General features: G+C 43.3%; 1 protein-coding gene across 1 annotated transcript in view; it reads left to right on the top strand.

Annotated features, from left to right (window-relative positions):
• The window catches only part of ESPN (espin), a 926,204-nt gene that overhangs the window by 669,942 nt on the left and 234,703 nt on the right, over positions 1-21,559 (top strand). The window contains exon 10 of the mRNA XM_078642618.1: positions 786-812. Coding sequence (XP_078498744.1) covers positions 786-812 — 27 coding nt within the window. The remainder of the gene's footprint in view (positions 1-785; positions 813-21,559) is intronic.

Genomic DNA, 21,559 nt, shown 5'->3' with positions numbered 1-21,559 from the left:
ACTGATTTAATTTTTCTTCTAAAATCCATAACTCCTGTTATACTTATCCAATTGACTTCATTTTGGTGTCTAGGTTTATATAAAGTTCTGCTTCATTTTCATAAATTGGTGTTGGATTTCTTTCATGTGGTGTCAATTGCTTATCGTCCATGTTGGTACTCTGAAATGCTTAATATATGTTCCTCTAGTAAAGCCTGATTGCTTTTTGCCACTCTGCCAGGACTGAGCTGAGGATTTATCATTGTAAATCCAAGGACCATCTTTGAGGTATTGTGAGAGTACTGCATGGTTAAGCCTAACCAGCATCACCACATAATATTCCTCCACCTTTCTACAATTGTCGTCCAATTAAAACCTAATTTATAATAACCTCTGCTCCTTTTATGAATTAGAAGCTAATGTACACAATGGGTTGCAATGCATTTCAAATGACAATTAATTATATTTACTTTTTTTACATCAAATGTTTAACATGCTTATGAAATTTGCTCTTTCACATACATTCTTTACACTAATATTTATTTTATTTTATTTTATTTCTTTTCCTACTAACAATTATTTCTTACTGTTCTTTTTTCCTTTGCCAAAATCCATTCCTCGCATGATTTGCTCTGCCTCCTTTCAATGTCTGTGTGTCGACTGTCCTCTTTCCTTTGCTTTCCTGTCCTTTTGCCTATATGGTGGCTGCTTCTTGTCGCGTGTCTCGTTGCTGGTTTGCATGGCTTTTCCAACACCGTTGTGTTCCTCGGTGTCTGTACCTCTGTGATTCGCTTTTTTCAACCTAGGAGTGACAGCTCTGAGACAAAGGAAGAGTAAGTACTTACAATCTGTTGCTCTGTCAAACTCAAAAAGTTCTGCAATATTATTTCATGCTTTCTTTTCACTTTATCGCTTTAAAATGGGTCTTTATTGTTTGGTTGGTAATGCGAAAATCGAAAATAGCAAAACCTTGCATCTATCTATGTTCATTAGGGAAAGCTACAATTACAATTTCATACAAACTTACGACGTACAATTGGCATTTATAAAGCTACTGTCCATGACTGACAGCCTATAGTTCATCTTATCTTCACATTTAAAAATGTGTCTACAGCACAAATGTGGTCTTTTGTGCTCCTGCCTATGGATTTTACTTTGCTTTCAATCTTTTTTATGTATACCAAAAAATAAAGGGTAATGGTTCAACATTTGTAAATAAAAAACAAAGGTATTTACTGATGTAGCAGGATGGTCCAAGACAAATAATATATTACATCTCTGGGCAACTTCTGAGAACAATGTGGGCCATTTTAAAAAGTGAATAAAGAGACACGAGTGTAAATACAGCTTTTAGACATAATATTTTAGATTGTTTTACAAGCTTTCTACTGTTGCCCTCACACCTTCAGTCCCCCTTCAAGTCTCCTGCTAAGCCAAGCATTTAAATACAAAGTAAAAAAATGTGATAACATTGAACATATATATGCATCATTAGCTAATATTCATCAGATTGCTACTGACATTTTAAAAGATAGTCGGCTTTTAAGGGATGTGTGAAATATACATTTTATAAATAATAATTAACGGAGTAAACATCCTCATAATTGAGATTCCTTTGGCCCGACTGGCACACAGTAGACAAACTTCCACAGCCGCAAGGCAATGCAATTAGCAACAATGAAGAACTGGACCAGAAGATTTTGGCAGGACTTAGCCTGCCTTTCAACAGCAGCGGGTTGAGTGCGCAAATCCGATATACTAAATGGAGACAACATTGTGTGAAATACATGCTTTTCATGGAAAGACAGGAGCATTTCTGCCGAGTAGGTCTATGGGGCATATCCACAAGGAGCTATCGCCGAATTAACGTCACTTTATCGCAGACAAAGTCGTGATAACTTTACCCCCCCATTCACAAGCTGGTGCTAACAGCCCAGAGCACAAGTTTTCCCGCAATAGCTGCCTAAAAAAACATCGCCACAGAGGTCCCCGCAACTATCGCTAATGAGATGCAGAGTAAGCGTTCCCGTGCAAAAAGCCGCAACAACACGACACCTCAACATTCACAACGACCAGCCAGATCGGCGATAAGAACACAAAACACGCGATAAGGCGCATTAGCAGCAGTAAATTAACACCTGCTCTGACCTGGTGTAAAGTTGGACCACAGCCTGCACCATAAAAGGGAGCAAATCCCAGAGCCACACCTGAAGACAAACAGATGCCATGGAGCAACTGAACATGCAGCACGGATACCCAAGAGGGCCACAACACCCACCGACACCACGCCCAGGACCACCCCTCCCTGGCACCCCCGACCAAAGACATGCCACATCAGCTACACCGAAGCATGTACGAAATAATCCACCTGATGTCGCACAATCACAACTGGTGACATGCATGTGTCGTCACAGAAATGAGCACCACACATTCACTTTCGAAGCAAACAATGAAACTTTATTGAAATTAACACAGAAATGAAATGAAAATACATGGCGGCTCCACTCGGGACAATCCGTAGGCCACAGCCTGCAAGACAAAAAACATTAATCGAAGGTGTGTCCAGCGCACATCAAAGGACAGAAAGAGAGCGAAGGAGAGAGAGAAGAGAGAGGTAGAGAGAGAGAAGAAGAGAGGGGGAGAGAGAGAGAGAAGAAGAGAGAGGGAGAGAGAGAAGAAGAGAGGGGGAGAGAGAGAGTGCCGACCCTGTGCCCCAAGGCCACTTTGCTCACCTGCTGCCACCGGTGTGTCTCCAACCACTTGCCGGTATGTATAGCAGTACACCAGGTCACACATCAGAGTCAGTGCCGTCATCTGAAACAGAGCCCAGAGACATGACTGGCACAGTACACACACTTGCACAAGACAACATTGTCCGCCTGCCCATGCACACCCAGGCAGAGACATCCCAGCCCTTCCTGCAGCCTATTGGAGCATGCCCGCCCCTGCCTTCCCGGGCCTCACTGCTCACCTTCCGCCACCGCGTGTAGACAGCAGGTCCCACCATGTGCCGCTGCAAGCCACAAGACCTGGGCCCGCAGACATGGCACCCTCCACACCATGCAGCCACGCTGCGTAGACTACCAGGTCTCACGTCTGGTGGTAGGCCTTGATTACACCATTGCATAGGACATACCAGGGCACCCTGCAACATCGCAGCCCGCGCAGCCACTCAGCCCAATGGGTGCCACTAACTCTGTGATCCTGAAGCGAGGCCACGTGGCGGTAGGCCTGCGCAGCCTGCTGGCTCAACCTACACTGCAGTCCAGCAAGGCACATAAATCCTGAACAGTCTGGATTGCCGGGCCGGGACATCATCGCAGGCTGCACACCTGCTCAGCAGCTCAAGGTGCCAATGACTCAGTGCACCCAAAGTCACCGTCCCATGGTGGGGTGACTGTGCTGGCTGCAATGCAGCCTGCGCCACAAACCCTGTCAAACCCCAGTCAGCGTCCCATGGCGGGGTGCCTGTGCTGGCCCCAATGCAGCGTGTGCCACAAACCCTGTTCAATCCCAGTCAGCACCACGTGAAGGGGTGGTAGGCCCGTGCTGGCCACAATGCAGCGTGTGCCACAAATCCTGTTCAACCCCAGTCAGCGCCACGTGGTGGTAGCCCCATGCTTGCCTCAAGGTCTTGGGTCTGTCATTCAGTCACCACCAACAGAGGGGTATGTGACGTCGTCGGCCCCTTATATTTGCAGGGTCACATATCCTGTGACACCTGTGTCAGGTGGGTGTGGTGTGCGTGCAAACCTGCCCTCAGGGAGTGGTTGTTATTGTAAAAAATTCCTAGGCAACAAAAAAGTCTGTCGAGAATCAGGCTAAGCATGAACCTTTGATAAATGAAAGGAGAGCCTCAATATACTGACATACAATACAATTGATATATAAAAAATATATGTATATATTTATCACACAATAAAAACAATACATATCAAATATTCAATAACATTAAAAAAGGGGGGGTAAACACAACATGTATAGTGCAGCCTCCGTAGTAAATTAAAACGTTTCAGTGGCAATTTATCAAACATATAGTACTGGTCAATACATCAATCTAAATTCACATTTAATTTCACAATTGTTCTCGACGCGCGTTTCGGCGAGGAACCGCCTTCTTCAGGAGAACCAGTGGATATTTCTAAAAAATATATGTAAATGACATGTGTTTCAGTGCACAAAATCAAAAAAGAACATATATTGAGGCTCATGGACGAACATACATTAAGGTACACCTTAGACCAAGGGGGAGAGAGAGAAAAGGGAGTGGTTGTGACATGCTGACAACTAGACCAGTGACCTGCACACCGCCAGCGAGTACACCTGAGATGGGTAGCAATGAGGCCCCCCGCCCCTGGGAGCGTTAGCTGAGTGGTCTGGCCTGCCGAATGCCGTAACAGAACATGGCTTGCAAAAATGACTCGTGGGCACCGGGCATGGTTCAGTCCATGTCCGGACAAGAAAGTGGCTGATGCGTGTGTCCCTGTTATGGTGTCTACGGGACCCATGACACAATTTGCTATGTAGCACCCTCTGACTGGCATCCCACAGGATGAGCATCAACGCAAGGGAAATCACTGTCCCTATATTCACCAATACATACATACATGAATGATGAAAGACATGACACAGCAGTGCGTCACTGGATGTTTATTGCACATCCAGTGCAGTTCTGCAGCTGGAGTGGTACAGGGCACTGCCAAACACACTACACAATATGGGCCCGTGGAGGGCCAGCCAGAGTCTATCCGTGGAAGACAAGTACTGTGGAAGAGGAGGGGTGCAGTCCGCAGTCTGGTCGCTGTGTCATTCGTCATCAAACAGGATGTGGTAGCCCATGTCATTGTCCCAGGTGAGTGCATCTGAGTGAACCGGGGGTCAGTGGAAGGTCATGAGACCATGTGCGGAAACAACCAGGAACAGGCCAGGTGGCGGAAATGAATGTTACAGAGTCCTTCTGATCACAGGCCCATACACGTCCTCGTCCCCGGATGTGTGTTCTGCCCCACCTCTGGGTGTTGCTGTACCAGCTGCAGTACTGTTTGCCACTGACACTTCAGGGGCCGGAGGTGGATTGTCAGCCTCACTGTGTGCCACTGACACTTCAGGGGCCGGATGTGGATTGTTGGCCGCACTGTGTGCCACTGACATTTCAGGCGCCGGAAGTGGATTGTCAGCCGCACTGTGCGCTTTTGCCCATCGCAGGCTTTTTGGTGTTGTGGTTTGTGTTTTTATCTCCATCGAGGTGGTTGTATCGCGGACATTGTCCGCGGTTTCAGCAGACTATCGCATGCTACCACCATGTTGTGAATTCCACGTTATCACAGAGTTGTTTTACCGCGATAGGCTGTGATGTTGAAAGTTGCGTTACGCTACTCTTGCTGTAGTTATCACACGTTCTTGTGAATATAACCCTCAATTTTTAAATTAATGGCCGACATTCGATGGAGTTTTGTCACATTCAGTGTTAAATAGCTGGTTTGTAAACTGGGCTGCCTGTGTGAGGTACACAAAGATGGTTCTATATTTTTATGACGTTATTGCTTCCCAGCTATCCCTTCACAGATCTCCCACAAAGCAAAAAATATATGAGATCACCACTTGAATTGGGGGTGGAGGATACATTTACAAAAATGTTGATAGATTTGTGTAGGCTTTGCCATGACTCATATAAGGCTACGGAAACAGGGGCAGCACGTTCAGTGGCACTGGTGCCCGCTCAACCCTGATTATTGCTGTATCTTATGATTCAAACAGCAGCCAGGGGTCCCTTTCCTTCCTTGATTAGGACCCATAACACAATGGCTATGCTACTCTACCGTTCACAACTGTTTGAGTATTTATCTGTATTCTCTTGAAGTGTTTGTGTATCAAGGATGCCAATCCCAAGTGATTGGCAGTGCCCACGACTTTGGCAAGCATTTCACTCTTCACCTTTGTTTCTCTGTTTAAGCATGTTCATCCAACTAAACACAAGAACATCCTCACTTTATTAATAGAGTCAGAAGTAACATTGTGCAGTGCAAATACATGTTGAACAGAAGTATTTTACGATGTGGCACAGTATTACCATCATTTCACATAAATGTATTCATGAAATACTTAAAGAAATTGACGACCTGCCCTGTTTATTCTATCACTTTAGGACAGATGAATATCATGAATTCAGAAAGGTAGTGCCTAGTTAGAACCTCTATATATACTATATATACTCAATATGGTATTATAGTGATCTCACCCTGCCCGGGAACATGCACATGAACGCGCCACACACGGAGCTCTGTAACAGATGTCTTTATTTCTTCTTGTACGATCACACATTGTACATCTTACATCATCATTTTAATAGCCACACCTTAACACCTCCCAACAGACCACTTATAAGAGTCTGCCAAGAACCTCAAGAGTCCTAGTGCTCCTAACATCAAAGTCACTACATGTCCTCCTTTGTTAAACAAAAAGTACAAATAACAATTAGCATCACATTTCCTCAATGAGTCATCAAGGTGCTCATACTGGTCTGCCAGATCGGGTGGTACGAGGTAGTTGAGCTACACCTGGACTAGGCACCGATGACGTGGGCTCAGATGCTCGAGCAGGACTTTCAGACCGAGTCATCTTGCTCACGGCCTCAGGAGCTGTCGAACAGTGAGGTAAATCTTTAAATTGTGATAAGTCTCTTGTGAGGGATTTTCTTGGACAATGTGCTGTCAACATGTGTCCCTTGATTATCACAACCGTCAAAGGTTTAGCAGCAAATGGAGTGTCCATTTTCCGCTTACATTTCTGTCTCACTAGTACCACATCACCTTTATCGAAGACTGTTACTTGAGAGCACCAGCTTTGATGAGCATAGGACTTCATCTTGTACTTTCGAGAAATGTCTGCGGAATGTACCTCTTTGGCATTCACTGTTAGGTTCTGAGCCCATTGTGGTAACTTAGTTCTGATGGCTCTCCCAAATAGCAAAGTGGAATGAGGTGTCAATCAATAGGCATGAAGGGCTTGACGCAAGGCTTGATTCAGACTAATTTCCTCCATTGATGTTCACTGGATCACTCTCTCTTAAGGTTATCCATGAATCATTCAACAACACCAGTGGCCTGAGGCCACAGAGGTGTGCTCTTCTGATGCTCGACATCGTGTCAAATGAGAAATTCCTTTAATTCTCTGCTATTGAAAGGTTGGCCATTGTCGGATTTGAGGACAGCAGGAATGCCCCAGGCCGCAAAGATGACATCAAGCCACTCGATGACCTTGTCATGGATCATCGAAGACAAGTCCTCTACCAGAGTAAACCGCGAATATTCATCAATACCTCCCATGAGATGATGTCCATTTTCTTGAGGGTGAAAAAAATCAACTGCAACACTTTCCCAGGCATGCGCAGGAAGGTCACACATTGTGTTGCATCATTTTGGGGGATAAGCAGTTGCAGAGATGGCATGCTTTCAGTTCTTTCTCAACGTGTTCATCTAGGTGAGGGAACCAGACATGATCTCTTAAGGCTCTTTTGGCAGCTTCAACCCCATGATATCCTTCATGAGCAAGTTCAATAACTTGCTGTCTCGGGCTCTGGTGTATGACAATACTCGAGTCTCTAAATATGATACCCTATCGAGTGACAGACAGTTCATCCTGCATATTCTTGAATTTCTGAAAATCAACATCAATGGCATAAGTTCAAATATGTGTCTTCCATGAGTGAGCTGAAATGGTGTCTTTGAGGATACTCATGTCTTTGTCTGTATTGGTGGCAGCAATAATCTGCTCAAAGGATAGAGCTGATGGCCTGTTAGATCTCACAATGAAGTTGTCATAACCCTCAGCCGCTTTGGACATTGAACTTTGGTGATGCAGCGGCACTCATGTAAAGTAATCAGCAGGGTTTTGATCTTTTCCTGTCTTGCGCTCAAATTCATAGTCATACTCTTGCAGTCTCAACTCCCACTTCTCAATATGAGGGGACATCTTAGCCTTCTGGTTTCCAAAGATAGTGAGCAAAACCTGGAGATCCGAGATAATAGTGAAACATTTTTGCATACATAAACACTTGAAAATGTTTGTAGACCCACACTGCAGCCTGAGCATTTGGATGACCATTCTGTTGAGAAAACATTGCTTCCAGACACACTGGTTTCGCATCTCCTGTGATCTCAGTATGCAGTTTGGGGTCAAGATAGGCCATTTCAGTTGCATTCTCAATTGCATGTTTTATCCTTTGGTCGCACTCAGGAGACCACTAAAATGGGACATTTAGCTTCATCAACTTTCTCAATGGAGCGCTCACTGTGGCAAAGTCCTGAATATATCTTGAGCAATAACTGGCAATGCCTAAAAAAGATTGCAGCATAGTTACATCTGTGGGGGGGCAGGTGGATGATAGTGCTTGCACCTTGTCAGGGTCAGGAGTCATTCCCCCATTAGAGAATATGTGTCCAATGAATTTAAGTTCGATCTTACGAAACTCACACTTTGCTGCATTCAGAGTGACACCTGGATCAGCAAGTATCCAGTACACTTGCGTGAGAGCCTTGTCATTCTCCTTTTGCATTGTCACAAATACCAGTATGTCATCACTGTAATTAAAAGCATGTGTAACAGGTTGAATTATTTGACGTAATACATCCTGGAATATTTCTGCAGCCAATGACACTCCCAAACCCAGTCTTTTATATCTGAACAAACCAACATGAGTCAAAAAAGAAGTAATGTGCCTACAGTTTTCTTCCAGTTTGAGTTGATGGCATCCATTGTACAGAACCAGACAAGAGAACACTACACCTCTTTTCAGCTGCATGATCATCATGTCTGCTACGTTTGGACTAGGATGTCTTTCTCTCTCTATATGCTTTGTTGTCCTGGTGTATATCAACACAGATGCGCACTGCACCTCCAGAGACAATTTTTGGTACCAACACTATGGGTGAAACCCATGGCATAGGACCGATGGAGCGTTCAATGTTGTTGTGCTTCAACAGTGTTTCTAGTTCTTTTGCAGCGTCTTTTTGTAAGTCAAAAGCAATTCTACTGTGCCGTTGTGCAACACGGCGAATGTCCTCATTGATATGAAGTTGCACTTTCATTGTCTTGAGTCTTTCTAAACCATGAAATGATGGGAATTTATTCACAATGTCACACTGGGCATGTAGGTTGTAGTTGAGGGATATTGTTCCCATGTCAGCAGCTGTGGCAAAACTGAGCAGACCGGCACTGGATGAAGTTCCCTGGACATGAATTGACGCTTGCACTGATGTTGTTTTGTGTCACATGGTTGCTGTAAATAACTCTTCACTCTGCAATGGTTTTGAAGCGGCCCATGTGTATACCATTGTGATTGACGGAGTGAGGCGTGGTACAGGAGATAGGCTGTTGAAGTTCTCCATTGGCATGATGTTAATTGAAGCACCACTGTCTATAATGAAGGTTATGGGGCAACCATTCACCTTTATGGTAATCTTGGAGCAGTGTCCAAAAGAATCTGGTCACTTTGTCTTGTGACTCTTTTCCGACCTTTGATCATCTTTGCAAGCAGCTGATTCTACATTTGCATGTTGTTCCTTAGTCTTCATCATTAGTGCACATCCATTGTCTTCATCAGGGCTTGATAATGACATTGAAGAGTGTTTAGATGTTGAATTTGATGATGATCAACTTGTTTACTTTTTATTTGTTGTAAATAATGTTGCCTGTTGGCTTTGTGGGTGGGGTGAGAATGTATCTGGAACTATCTGACACCCTTTATTTCTTCTCACTGTGAAGCATTTGGTTTTTCTTTCACTTTGCAGACCGTTATGAAATGGATTTCCTTCCCACAGCCTTTACATGTCTTTCCGATGGCGGGACATTCACCTTCATGTGGAAACGGAAATCCATATCAGAAACAATTTCTTTCTCTTCGTAGACATTGACTTGTGTGTATCTACCTTGTGTTTTTGCCTGCTTTTCATGATCAACGCTGATTCACCATGTGTTGTTCCAGCTTCCATATCAGCTGCCTGTCGATCTGCATGTTGTTCTGCCCTCGCGGCCATTACCACATTTTCTAAACTGAATGTCTCTCTCAACATGTGTCTTCTGAATGAGTCTGAAAGTCAACCATTGATGACTCTGAGACTCATGGCTTCTTCGTCATTTAATTAATTGAACTTGCAGTGTTTAATAAGCACGTCAAGTCTCTCAAAAAACTCACCAACTTGTTGTCTTCCTGGATTGAAAATGTACTATTCATTGTCGACATTTGTCATTGGATTAAACTTGGCTTGTAACGCTTCCTTGATTTGACAGTATGATACTGCATCAGTTTGTGATATTTTCTTTATCACTTCTTTCACTACATCACCAGCAAGGTTTTTTCATTTTTTGATGATTGTCTTATAGTCTGCTTCTTGCAGCGCATCTATGAAATCATCAAACAACTTGATTCATGCAGTCCACTTGGCACTAATATTCTGCTTCTTCACTGTGTCAAACTGTAGTGGTGGTTTCAGAAACTCAGCAGCATCATACTTCATGCTGTTTTCCACTGCAGTTCAGAGCATATGCTGTTCATACAACTGTGGCTGTTCAAGCATACCTGGCACTTCTGCAACCTTCACACCTGATTGAATGTGGTAGGGTGCCATTTTCTTTCTTAAATGTAATTACGGGTTCTGTCTCTCACACTAGGTTGTCGCTGCCTTCAGCTTTTTGGATCATACCTGGTTGTTGCTGCCTTAAGCGTTTCACTTTGTATCGATGATTTCCCTGTATTATGATGTGGCGCAGTATCTCTTATTTTTGCCTTACCATTGGGTTTCTGGCGGGAGTTCGAATATGCTCTTCTGTTGGACTTTCAACTTCTTCAATGGCCATGTCTGAGATGGAGCGCGGGTTTGACTCCTCATACGCCAACTTTAGACTGCTTTGCATCGATTCATTGCACCCATAGGCAGTTTGCTGTACCACTGCAAACTCTCAGGGAGAGCACTCTCATTTCTTAGGGCCACGTATCCCCTACTCGTCGCCAGATGTAGCACCCTCCCCTGCCCAACAGCATGCAAATAAACACGCCACACGCATTGCTCCATAACAGATGTCTTTATACTTTCTTGTACGATCACACACTACACACCTTACGTCATTATTTTAATAGCCATACCTACATTTATCTGCAACAGTTCTTTTGATCGAGCACTGGTTTTGAAGAAGTTTTGGAGCAATGAATATGCGGATTCCCTTTCCACTTCTAACTGTTGTTGGACTTGGCCCTTTCCGTAGGGTCATCCCCAAACCTTTTGCCTTCACTCCTATTTTTACTTAATTCATACTTGTTGGCCGTAGGACTCTGTGCACTGTACCACTGAAAACCAATGCTAAAGTCATTGTGCTCTCTCTTAAAAACATGGTAACGTTGGCTAATACCCAATTGGTATTTTTAATTCCTTGTAAGTCCTAGAAAAGTGTTACTGCATGTACCCAGGGCTGTCAAACTAAATACTACTAGTGGGCCTGCAGCAATGGTTGTGTCAGCCACTTAAATAACCTGGTAAACTTGTCTCAGGTCTGCCATTGTAGAGCCCGTGTGTGCATTTTTAAACTGTATTATCGACCTGGCAAAATTAACTCTTTGCCAGGTCCAAACCTTCCTTTTTAATACATACAAGTCACCCCTAGGATAGGGCCTAGACAGCCCAGAGGGAAGGGTACATTGTATTTAAAAATTAGAATATGTGGTCTTATATTTACATGTCCTGTATTGCAAGGCCTACCTCTCCCATAGGATAACATTGGAGTTACCTTATTACATGTTATAAGTGTCATTTATAAGTAGGAACAGGTACACCATTCATGTTTGGTGCTTTTGAAATTGTACAGATAAACCACATTTAATGGTAAAGTCACATTTTCCATTACAATTTAGAAAATGTGACTTTTAGAAAGTTGCCATTTTCCTGCCCTAAGCCCATTTGTGCCTGTAGCATGTCTTGGTTCACATGGCTGGGTGTAACTGACAGACTTTGTGAATTCCTCCCAGACAGTCACACAATAGAGGGATTAGTTATCCCTGAAAGGCCAATCTGCTGGTATGATGGGGAGGCAGAGCTGAACACAGCCCCACTTGCAACTGAATAACCTTTACTCTACCTTCACACTAAGGGCCTAACAACCCTACATTATAACTGAAACAAGCTTGGAACTAAGGCAGGGGAAACAGGAGATTCTATGCACTTTAAAGACACTGTCTAGAAGCTTCTCCCACCTTCCAGAACCAGGGCACTTCTGACACCACAACGCCACCACTTCAGTACACATTCTGGACCTGTGGATGCTCTACCAGGAAGAAGGAATGCTGTGCTGCTAAGGGACTGCCACTCTGTTGGACTGCACTTTGTTGAACTACTGCCTTGCTGTGCTGCTACTTTGCTGTTCTGCCCCACTGCTGGCAGCTCTCCTTCCTGGGTAAGAAGTACTGGACCTATATCTCTTGAACCCAGAATCCCAGAGTGACTCCAAGGGCTAGTTGACTGGCATCCTGACTTGAGCCTCAGGGATATGAGGGTTCAACAGCCTTGCATCTGCACCTTGACTCTGCCATCTTTGAGTCTACTATGCTAAGTGGTGCCACCCCAATCCTGGACCCTTGGAAGTGGGCCTAAGGTGCTTTCACAGTCTCTGTAGATCCATCCAAACCGACTCCTCTCATCTGCTGCGCCACACAAACCTGAGCAGAACAACATATCTCTGCTGCTGCCTGGATTAGACCCATTGCAAACATGTGCATCACTGCTGCAGCCTGCATCGCCTTCGGCACTGCCTTTGTGCAATGCGTCCTCAGAGCAGGCCCTTGCACCTCTCATCGACAGCAACCTTGGCGATGGTGCCGGACTCAGCATTGCAGCATTGCAACTCCTCAGAACCAGCTCATTGCCCCAATTGTGTGACGCATCCCCAACTCCAAACTTTGCATCGCAAGTCCCCGTCTATGGGATATTCAACAAAGATGTAACAAGACCTTGCACCAAAGCCTTGTCGTATCACGGAACAGGTGCATAGATTTGTGTGCACAACAAATGATCCTTTTAACACTCTGCAAACAAGGATTGAAAGTACTTTGTTCAGCGGGCCTAACTGAAGCCAGCCTGTGCTCCATCGAGGACATCCTGAGCTTGTGACTTTGTCCCTGTCCAGCCCAACCAGATAGCCACAGTTTGATCTTTATACCTTTTGCCCTCTATTTGGACTAAAATCTTTAAAATTGAACATCTCTGGTCCTCTTGACTGGAAATGTCTTGTTTTGGACTTGTTTTATTTATTAAAAACTGCTCTGTTTTCCTGACTCTGTTGTAGGCTCCTTTTGTTGTGTCTTCACTGTCTTACTATTTGAAGTGTTGCACAAATACTTTACATTTTGCCTCTGAGTTAAACCTGACAGTTCTGTGCCAAGCTACCCGAGGGCTGAGCTCAGGTTAATTTAGGGATTGCTTGCGACTTCGTCCTGAGAAAAATTGTGGTTGCTGTGTGGGAAAGGTTTCAGCCCCCTTAACCAGTAACCCAGTTTCTTACAACTGTACTTTTTTCCAGTTAGATGATTATTGAAGTGCCCATACAGGTGAACAAAGATATTATCCCAGGCAGTGAGAGACTTCAAACATCAGAACTTCTTGCACCTCAGTAATCCAACAATAACTCTTTGTTTTTTTGGAAAGTCTTGCTTTTCAATGTAGTCTCTGCCAGCATAATATATGCATGGTGCAATGCATGCCATTAAATTGAATTGTGGTACAAAAGGGGGTGGTGATGGAATTGAATTGTAGCAGGCAAAGATCCCGACGTACCTTATCCATGGTATTGCACACATTATTACATTGCAGAGCAGGATGTCAATCATGTGCTTAGAAATACCGAGGCACCTGCATGGAGTCTGATTTCCCAGTTATGAGATAAGCAGAGCACTGATGAGAAGAATGCCCACACACTTGTGTTGGCCTGAGCATGCAACTGAAGAGCATGAGCAGTACCGATGAACAGAGTGTAGATATGTGCAAGCCTTTTTGAAGTAAAGCGTGTTAACACCACTACTTTGGAGCAGCACTACATCAGAGTGTACAATCTTTACATTGTGAGGATGAAATTAGTACTGTTACTACCACTCAACCTACTTTGTGCATATTATTTGAAGGAATTGTTCCCACGTAAGTACAGCACTTCTATAACATAATATCAAGTTTAAAAATATTGTTGAAAACAAAATCTCAAAATCTCAGCAAAAATATTGATTTTACATGATTGCAAGGCAAGTAAAAACGTGTTGATTGCAAGAATATTGTGGATAAAAATATTGAAAGTATAAGTATGTATAAAAGTCTTTAACATTAAAATACCTTTCGAAAGATTAATTAACCTAACAAATATGTACAATATGTTAATATAATTATAGTACAAAAAACATAAACCTGAAAAAAAAAATTACGTTCAAATAAGATGTAAGTGAAAAAATGAATATCTGTTAAAATAATTGATACATTTCTAATATAATTGATTACAAATGTAATAATTAAAAAGTTTACCAATCCTATTATACAAATTACAAAATAATTGTTAAATTATACAAAATTACAATTATAAAATATAATTATTCAATCATAGACACTAAATTTAAAAATACATTGCTAGAAGTAACATTTATAAGAAACACAAAAAACTTAAAGAAAACATATATACAAATATAAAATTAGATAAATACATTAAACTTAAAAAAGTGTCTGAAAATGATAAAGCAAATACAAAACAATTCAAACATTGAAATAAAAGTCCTCTTAATAATATTAACAAATACTTGTATAGATGACATCTTAAAAACATAAATAAAAATACATACATTTTAAAAACAAAAAACTACTTAGTATGGAAAGTATTTTTACTTTTGTGGGGCAGATTTACTGATCCCTTTCCTTTTTTTCTTTTTATTTGCATATAATGACAAATATGATCACAAATCATCTAGTTTAATTAATAAATACATTTAATACATTGGGTCAAGGGTTACCTCCCAACTTAAAAAAACATATTACAATAACATTTCTAATATTCAAGGTGGCAGAGAAAGAAAAGAAAACAGACGTGATTAGGTAGTCACATGGGTACAAACAGTTTGTTGTTCAGAAATTACAGTATCACAGCTATTCCAGACAGGCCGATCCAGAGCCTTAACATAATCACAAACAATCCAATGCTGTTACGCCAGTGATTCAAGCAGATTGATTCAAAGATGGAGAATTTGTATTACTGTGTGGATCCCAGCTAAATCTGACCCAGATGCTATCAAAGTTTTAAAAAGAACAAAACCTCCTTGACTTAGCCAGTGCGAGGTCCTGCTCATAGATCTGCTTCATAATTGCCCACCACTCAGCTACCCTAGGAGGCGATAAGAAATGCAATGCCCTGGCAATGCAGAGCCTGGCCGACACAATGATGATAGATAACAGTTGTTTTAATCCCAGATCTGCTTCCACTCTATAGCCTAACATAATCTCTTTATGTGCAAACTGTGGGTCATAGTTTATACATAATCCAGAGAGCTGGTTCACATCTGCCCAAAACTCCCCAAGTTTAGGGCAGGTAGCAAACATATGTAAAGTATTTGGAGCCACATAGCCGCATTTGGGGCACTTGGTCGTATCCTCCCTGTTGTTCCCATCCCACCTTGTTATTCTCTCTGGAGAATAATATAACATACATATAGTTTTAAATTGTTGTCATTTTAAATTAATAGAGTGCACAAAGCCCTCTACAGTCTCTAATGCAGCCAGGACATCAGAGGAATTATTTCATCTGAGTGGACATTACTCCATTTAGCAACAAGTTTAAGAGCAGCATTGCCCCTATACTGACAGACATTTTGGATAGACTGTGGTTATTAGTCACTTCTAAGATGCACTGTGGAGACAGAGAAGTAGGTCGGAGCTTACGGGTGCAGTTATGATCCTACAACACACCATAAAATAATCCCTAATATGTAAATACATTTTTTTAAAAACAGTGAGGAAATCCATAGGAAGTTTGCAACCCTTCAAATGTACGAAATCCATTTAGGTCATAAAGATGTCCTAACTGCTCTACTCCATAGTTAGCCCAAACTTAGCGATAGACTCATGGAATAAAGCCAGGAGCATTGGGTTGTGCTATAGAAGCATATCCGAATGCATGAGTAGTTGAGGGTACATGGAGGAAATCTCGTGCCATATTTGTATTAAATCCTTAATAAACTTATGTCTGACCCCCTTGAAATAGTTAGGATCCCCAAGTCTGTATAAAAACAATCTGCTATCTGGTCCGAGCGCAAGGTGATAACAGAAAGTGATAGAATACTGATTGGCAATTGGCAATAGATTATGGAGACGCCCAGTGAACGCAACCCAGAAATAAAGCTTGAAATAAGGGAGCTTAAGCCCTCCTTGGTTATAAGGAAACCTAATAAGCAAGCCGTATTGCACATCGAGCCCATCTGTAATCCCAGATAAAACTGAAGATGGCGCCTTCTAATTGTTTAAAGATGGAATTTGGGACACGTAGAAGAATTGCGTTAAATAGATATACAAACACCCAGCCTGCTTTGAATTGAGCTGTCACTCCTGTAGTGCTACTGCTGCCACGTTACTGTGTCCTGCACAGTGCCTGAGGGAATCTCGCATCATCGGCACCATCCGCACGAGTGGACTGCTCCAGGAGGGCTACCACTCCCAGGGGGCTTGCTCTTGCGGCAGGTGCCTCGTATCACAATTGCACAAGCCGCCCTTTAAAACCGCGTCATCAGTAGGAAGAGGCTGGGCTGGGACCCGGCTCTTGGCTCTCTGGTGAAGACCTTTTGCCTTCAAGCCTGCGGTAAATATTATAGTTAACTGCTGTTTGATCATATTTTCCGGCTCCTCGTTTTATGCGAACTATTGCCGCTGGCCCATTGACATTGATTGACTGGCGGGGGTTTTAGGGTTCTATGAGACAGTGGGTAACGCACCTTAATGTATCAATCCTTGAATATTCATTATCTCGCTATATGTGATGCGAGTGGGGGATTTCACTTTTGCTTCCCAATAGAAATTTACTGTTTAGGAATTTGGGGTTGCCCCTTTGGTACTGATATGGGGAAAAGAAAATTACACAGTTCAAACTCTGGACAAAAATCAAAGCAGGCCAAGGTATCCAGTACATCTTTAATAAAAATACCTGTCAGGGGCCCACTGCCCCTGACAGGTATTTTATTAAAGATGTACTGGATACCTTGGCCTGCTTTGATTTTTGTCCAGAGTTTGAAAAGCAGATTTCAAATGTAGAGCAGGTCTTGAACAAAGAGTCTCATAGTACGATTGACTCTAGTAAAGCCCACTCTCCTACCCATAGATCGCCTGAGGGGGTTCTATAATTTAACTCAGCAAAGGCATCTGTGGAACAGCAGAATGGCTGTGTCCAAACAGGGGGGGATGAGATCTTATTAATTGATCTCGACACAGCACCATTGCCTCCACAAAAAAGAGCGTGTGCATCTAAGAACTTTGAGGCCCATATATCTTTACCACCACAGATTCACGAGGCACCCTCTACCCCAAAAATGTCAATACCCCACTTTACATCTATTCAAGGAAAGGATGGCCCAGCCACTAGTATAGCCAAAGAACGTGCAAGTCTCATTAAAGTCAAAAGTAAAAATAAAGGCCAAGTAGCTAATATCATGACAGGAATTATGAACTCAATATCTGATTTAACCATTGTTATTAAAGAGTCCATTGGCACCCTGGTAAAAAGACTTGATATAATTGAGCAAGATCTGGCATCAATCTCAGGGCAATTAAAGAACATACAAGCAGAGCCAGAAAGGGGTGGGGGTTTAGACAAAAACTATAGCCAGAAAACACTTGATTGTGCCCTTAGTCGTAGTTCACAGACCAAGGATAGGGAGAGTTCTAGTTGCTTTGTAGGTTCTATGCCAAAGAAGGTAAACTCTCCTAGTGTGCAATTAGCAAGGATTACAAAAGACAAGGGGGTGGAAAAGACCCTGGTAGAGATCGATGTAACGATTCATCTCCAGCAGAAACTTGCCCTAGTCCAGGAATACGAATGACCCATAATCAAGTGCCCACATTAAACCATGTCAACTTGAACCTCCCACCAACAGCGGCTCCCTACACTTTAGTTTTGGCAAATGTGCCATCGCCAACAGAGGGAGACATAGAAAATTGGGTGACGCTGAGGAATAAATCTCTACATTATCTAGGGGCTAAAATAGGTTTGACCCAAGAGATGTTTGATTCCTTTAAAATGGCGAGACGAGTTCAATGGGTGGGCCCTAGTTGAAAGACTTTCAAGGGGGACTGTGTAGTTGTATCCTTAGGCTCCCCTGCCCTAGTAGAAGAAATTTTAACTTGAGCTGGCACAAATAGATCCACGATTGAGGGAATTAACGTGTTACCCCATGGCTTCTTTTATCGACCCAAAAGGCCTAACAGAATTACTGCCCTTCCTACTGGTACTTACTTTAATAACCATTGGAGTTACAATCTAGATGTGCCAAACTAGTATGGGCCCTTATATTCGCTGGAGGAGGTGGATTGACGCAGAGTTACAAACGTTTGCAAGAAGTTTGTGACTAGTGAGGTGCCTGAGATTGATCAGAAAGTACGTTATTTGGTACCTCTGGTGGAACAACCTAAACCTGTTCTTAAGGCAGCGTATGGGTGTTTTCCTTTAGCCGACTCGCCTTCCTCAATCCATAAACATCGAAACCATCATACCTGTTTAAGCTCACAAAAAGTGGGAGATCTCCATGTAATAAATACCCAGGATTTGGACCAATATGCTCTTGCGAACAAGGAAGCACCTAGCGAAATAGTAACCGCTGGAGCTATAAAAAGCAGCTCGAGTGCCGTAAGAGTGTTAGAGTGGCGTTATAGCCGGGGAGAGGACTTGACATTAAGGTCTCAATCAATATATGCTCACGGGCAGGTAAGAATAGCATTTTGGAACATCTTTGGCCTCCAATCCAAGGTCAGCAACCCAGCCTGGACATATTTTATTGTGAACTTTGACGTACTGTGCCTGTAGGAGACATGGTTGTTGGACGAATTACACATTGATGGCTTTAAAACGTTCCATGTCCCTGCGTTGCATTCAACGCGCGGGAGACATAAAGGGGGGTTATGTATGTACATCTCGAATATGCTGGGGGCTCAGAAAATACAAATCGTAAAGTTAACCACTTATTATCTAATTGTTGATAATATGTATATATTATATGTACATAATATTGTATATCTTTCCCCGCAAGTCGAGTTAGCGGTCATCAATTTCTATAACAATATTGATAAGGGCAACTTCATTGATTTCTTAAAAAACTTCAATGATGACCTAAGTAATTTAATTGCATCAAAAGGGAAGGATATTATCATAATCTGGGAAGGGGATTTTAATACTCGTGTTTTTACCCAGTATTCTTGTGGATTTGGGGAAGGTGAGGAAGAAGATCATGGCCATGCGGCCCACTTTGTACACTTCGGGGTGAATGTTTCAAAGAAGTTATGGCCTTGCATGATATTGGCTTTGCCAACACGTTATGCTCCCCTCCCGTAGAGTTTGACACCACGTTTATTGGTCGGGGCTTCGGCTCCACGATAGACTTTATTATTTTCCCAAATCGACTTGCAACGTGGGTTAATACTTTTAGCATTCACCCAAACGGGCTTAGTGATCATCTTCTGCTAAGCATTAACATCTCAATCCCCCAGAGGAGCACCTCTGTAGTAGAAAGAGCTTGGCTTTGACACAAGGCAGCGTGTTTGATCGTCAGGATGGTTATTCACTGCGCTGGGCTAAGAATGATACCGAGGCATTGAATTTAAAATTAATGTCACAAGCCATGATTCTCATTAATGAGTGCCTGCGATAAGAGATCTCTCACTCTGATATATTGGTCGCATTCTCACAAATCACAGCTGTGATTCAAAAAACTTTAACTCGCCCCTGCAGGGAGCCAAGAAACGCAAATCACGGCTGGTTTGATTCTATGTGTACCAAGGCATACTCCTCGTTGAAGGCTGCGCTACATAAGACAGTGAGGGACTATGAGGAAATTAGGGGGTATAGGAAGGCCTACAATCTTGCTAGAAATAAACGTAAAAAAGAAATAAAAGACCAGGCCTGGAACAGGCTTCTCTTAGTAGGGATTGCTCATATTTCTGGCAGGCATTAAAGGCCCCGTTTTTTACAAATAACGAGGGAGCTAGGATTGAAGTGGCAATCGGCGAAAACTCCTGGGTTGATTATTTTTCTTTGGCCTATGGTAATGGGGGCAATGATACTCAAGAACCCAATGAGCCAACACTACTGGGCGAGTATATTCACTTCTCACCGATAAATATCAATTTTACACATGATGATACACCCGGGACCTGCTTGCCTGCTTGCGCCGAGCATCGCGCCGCCGCCGCTGGGTTAAAACTACACTACCCAGCGTGCCCAGGCTGCAGGCAGGCGCGAGCGTGAGGTCATCCACGTGCCCGGAGGCCCCTTATCATGCGGGAACGCCTCTCGCACCGCGAGTCGCGCGCGGGGGCAGCCGGGTGAAGCCCGGGTCAAGGGCGGGGCCATCTGTGGCCATCAGGGGCCAGAAGAGGCCGGGCAGGGCCGCCCCCTTCAGGAGTATAAATGGGTAAGCGGAAAAACATTTGCAATGAGGGGTCCAGGGGCCAGAAAGCTAAGGTGCCCAGAAAAGGAGAGACAATAATCTCCTATCTGATTACAGCTGTGGGAGTGATCAGTAAGTAAATCACTAACGCTGAAAAAGAGCTAGGCTTGTTACCATCAGTGGGGGGCGATATTGACATTGGTGAAGAGGGAGTCACACAAGACATTGTCCCTCCACAGCCGGGCCCCGTGGTTGACCCTGGTTCCTCGCTAATTGTTGTCCCTGAAATGAGTGCTGGTACCCAGGCATTGTCATCCCATAAGGAGGATACCCAGAGCATATCTCGGCTACAAGATAAAGGGGGCAGGGCTGCGAAGAAATGCCAAAGGAAGACTAAGCACTCTAATAATTGTCTTCCAGACACGGTTGATGAATTGACAAATAGACTGAGTTTGAAAATCGAAGGTCTAATTGATTCACACCTGGAGCCCGTCTTGACAAGCATCGCGAAAGACATAGTGGACACATTAAACACATGTGTAGCGGGACTATTGAAAAGATGCGAGGCAATAGATATGTCCCATTCAAGAATATCGCAGGTCTCCGAGCCTAGCACCCACCATGCAGAACCCCATCACTATAAATCCTAGTAGGACAAATAACGCTAAGACTTGTGTGTTGGGAAATCCACCTTTAAATGTTAACATTCCGGCTGAAGATATGGTAACCACAGAAAATGCAAACACCCCCTCCCTAGGGCACCAATAACAGAAAAGGCCAACAGGCATAGCCCAGTAGTTTTGCATCAACTCGCCAAAAAGTCATCTCTTGTCCCCTGCCATTCTAAGCTGCATCTTCCACCTCAGGCCGCACCCTTAGTGGCGGTTTTAACGGGGGTACCTCCTCTAAAGTCGAACGCAGTAG

This window comes from Lissotriton helveticus, chromosome 5_1 (assembly GCF_964261635.1).
Source record: "Lissotriton helveticus chromosome 5_1, aLisHel1.1, whole genome shotgun sequence".
NCBI classification, from domain to species: Eukaryota; Metazoa; Chordata; class Amphibia; order Caudata; family Salamandridae; genus Lissotriton; species Lissotriton helveticus.
This window is presented reverse-complemented; position numbering and strand designations above follow the sequence as displayed.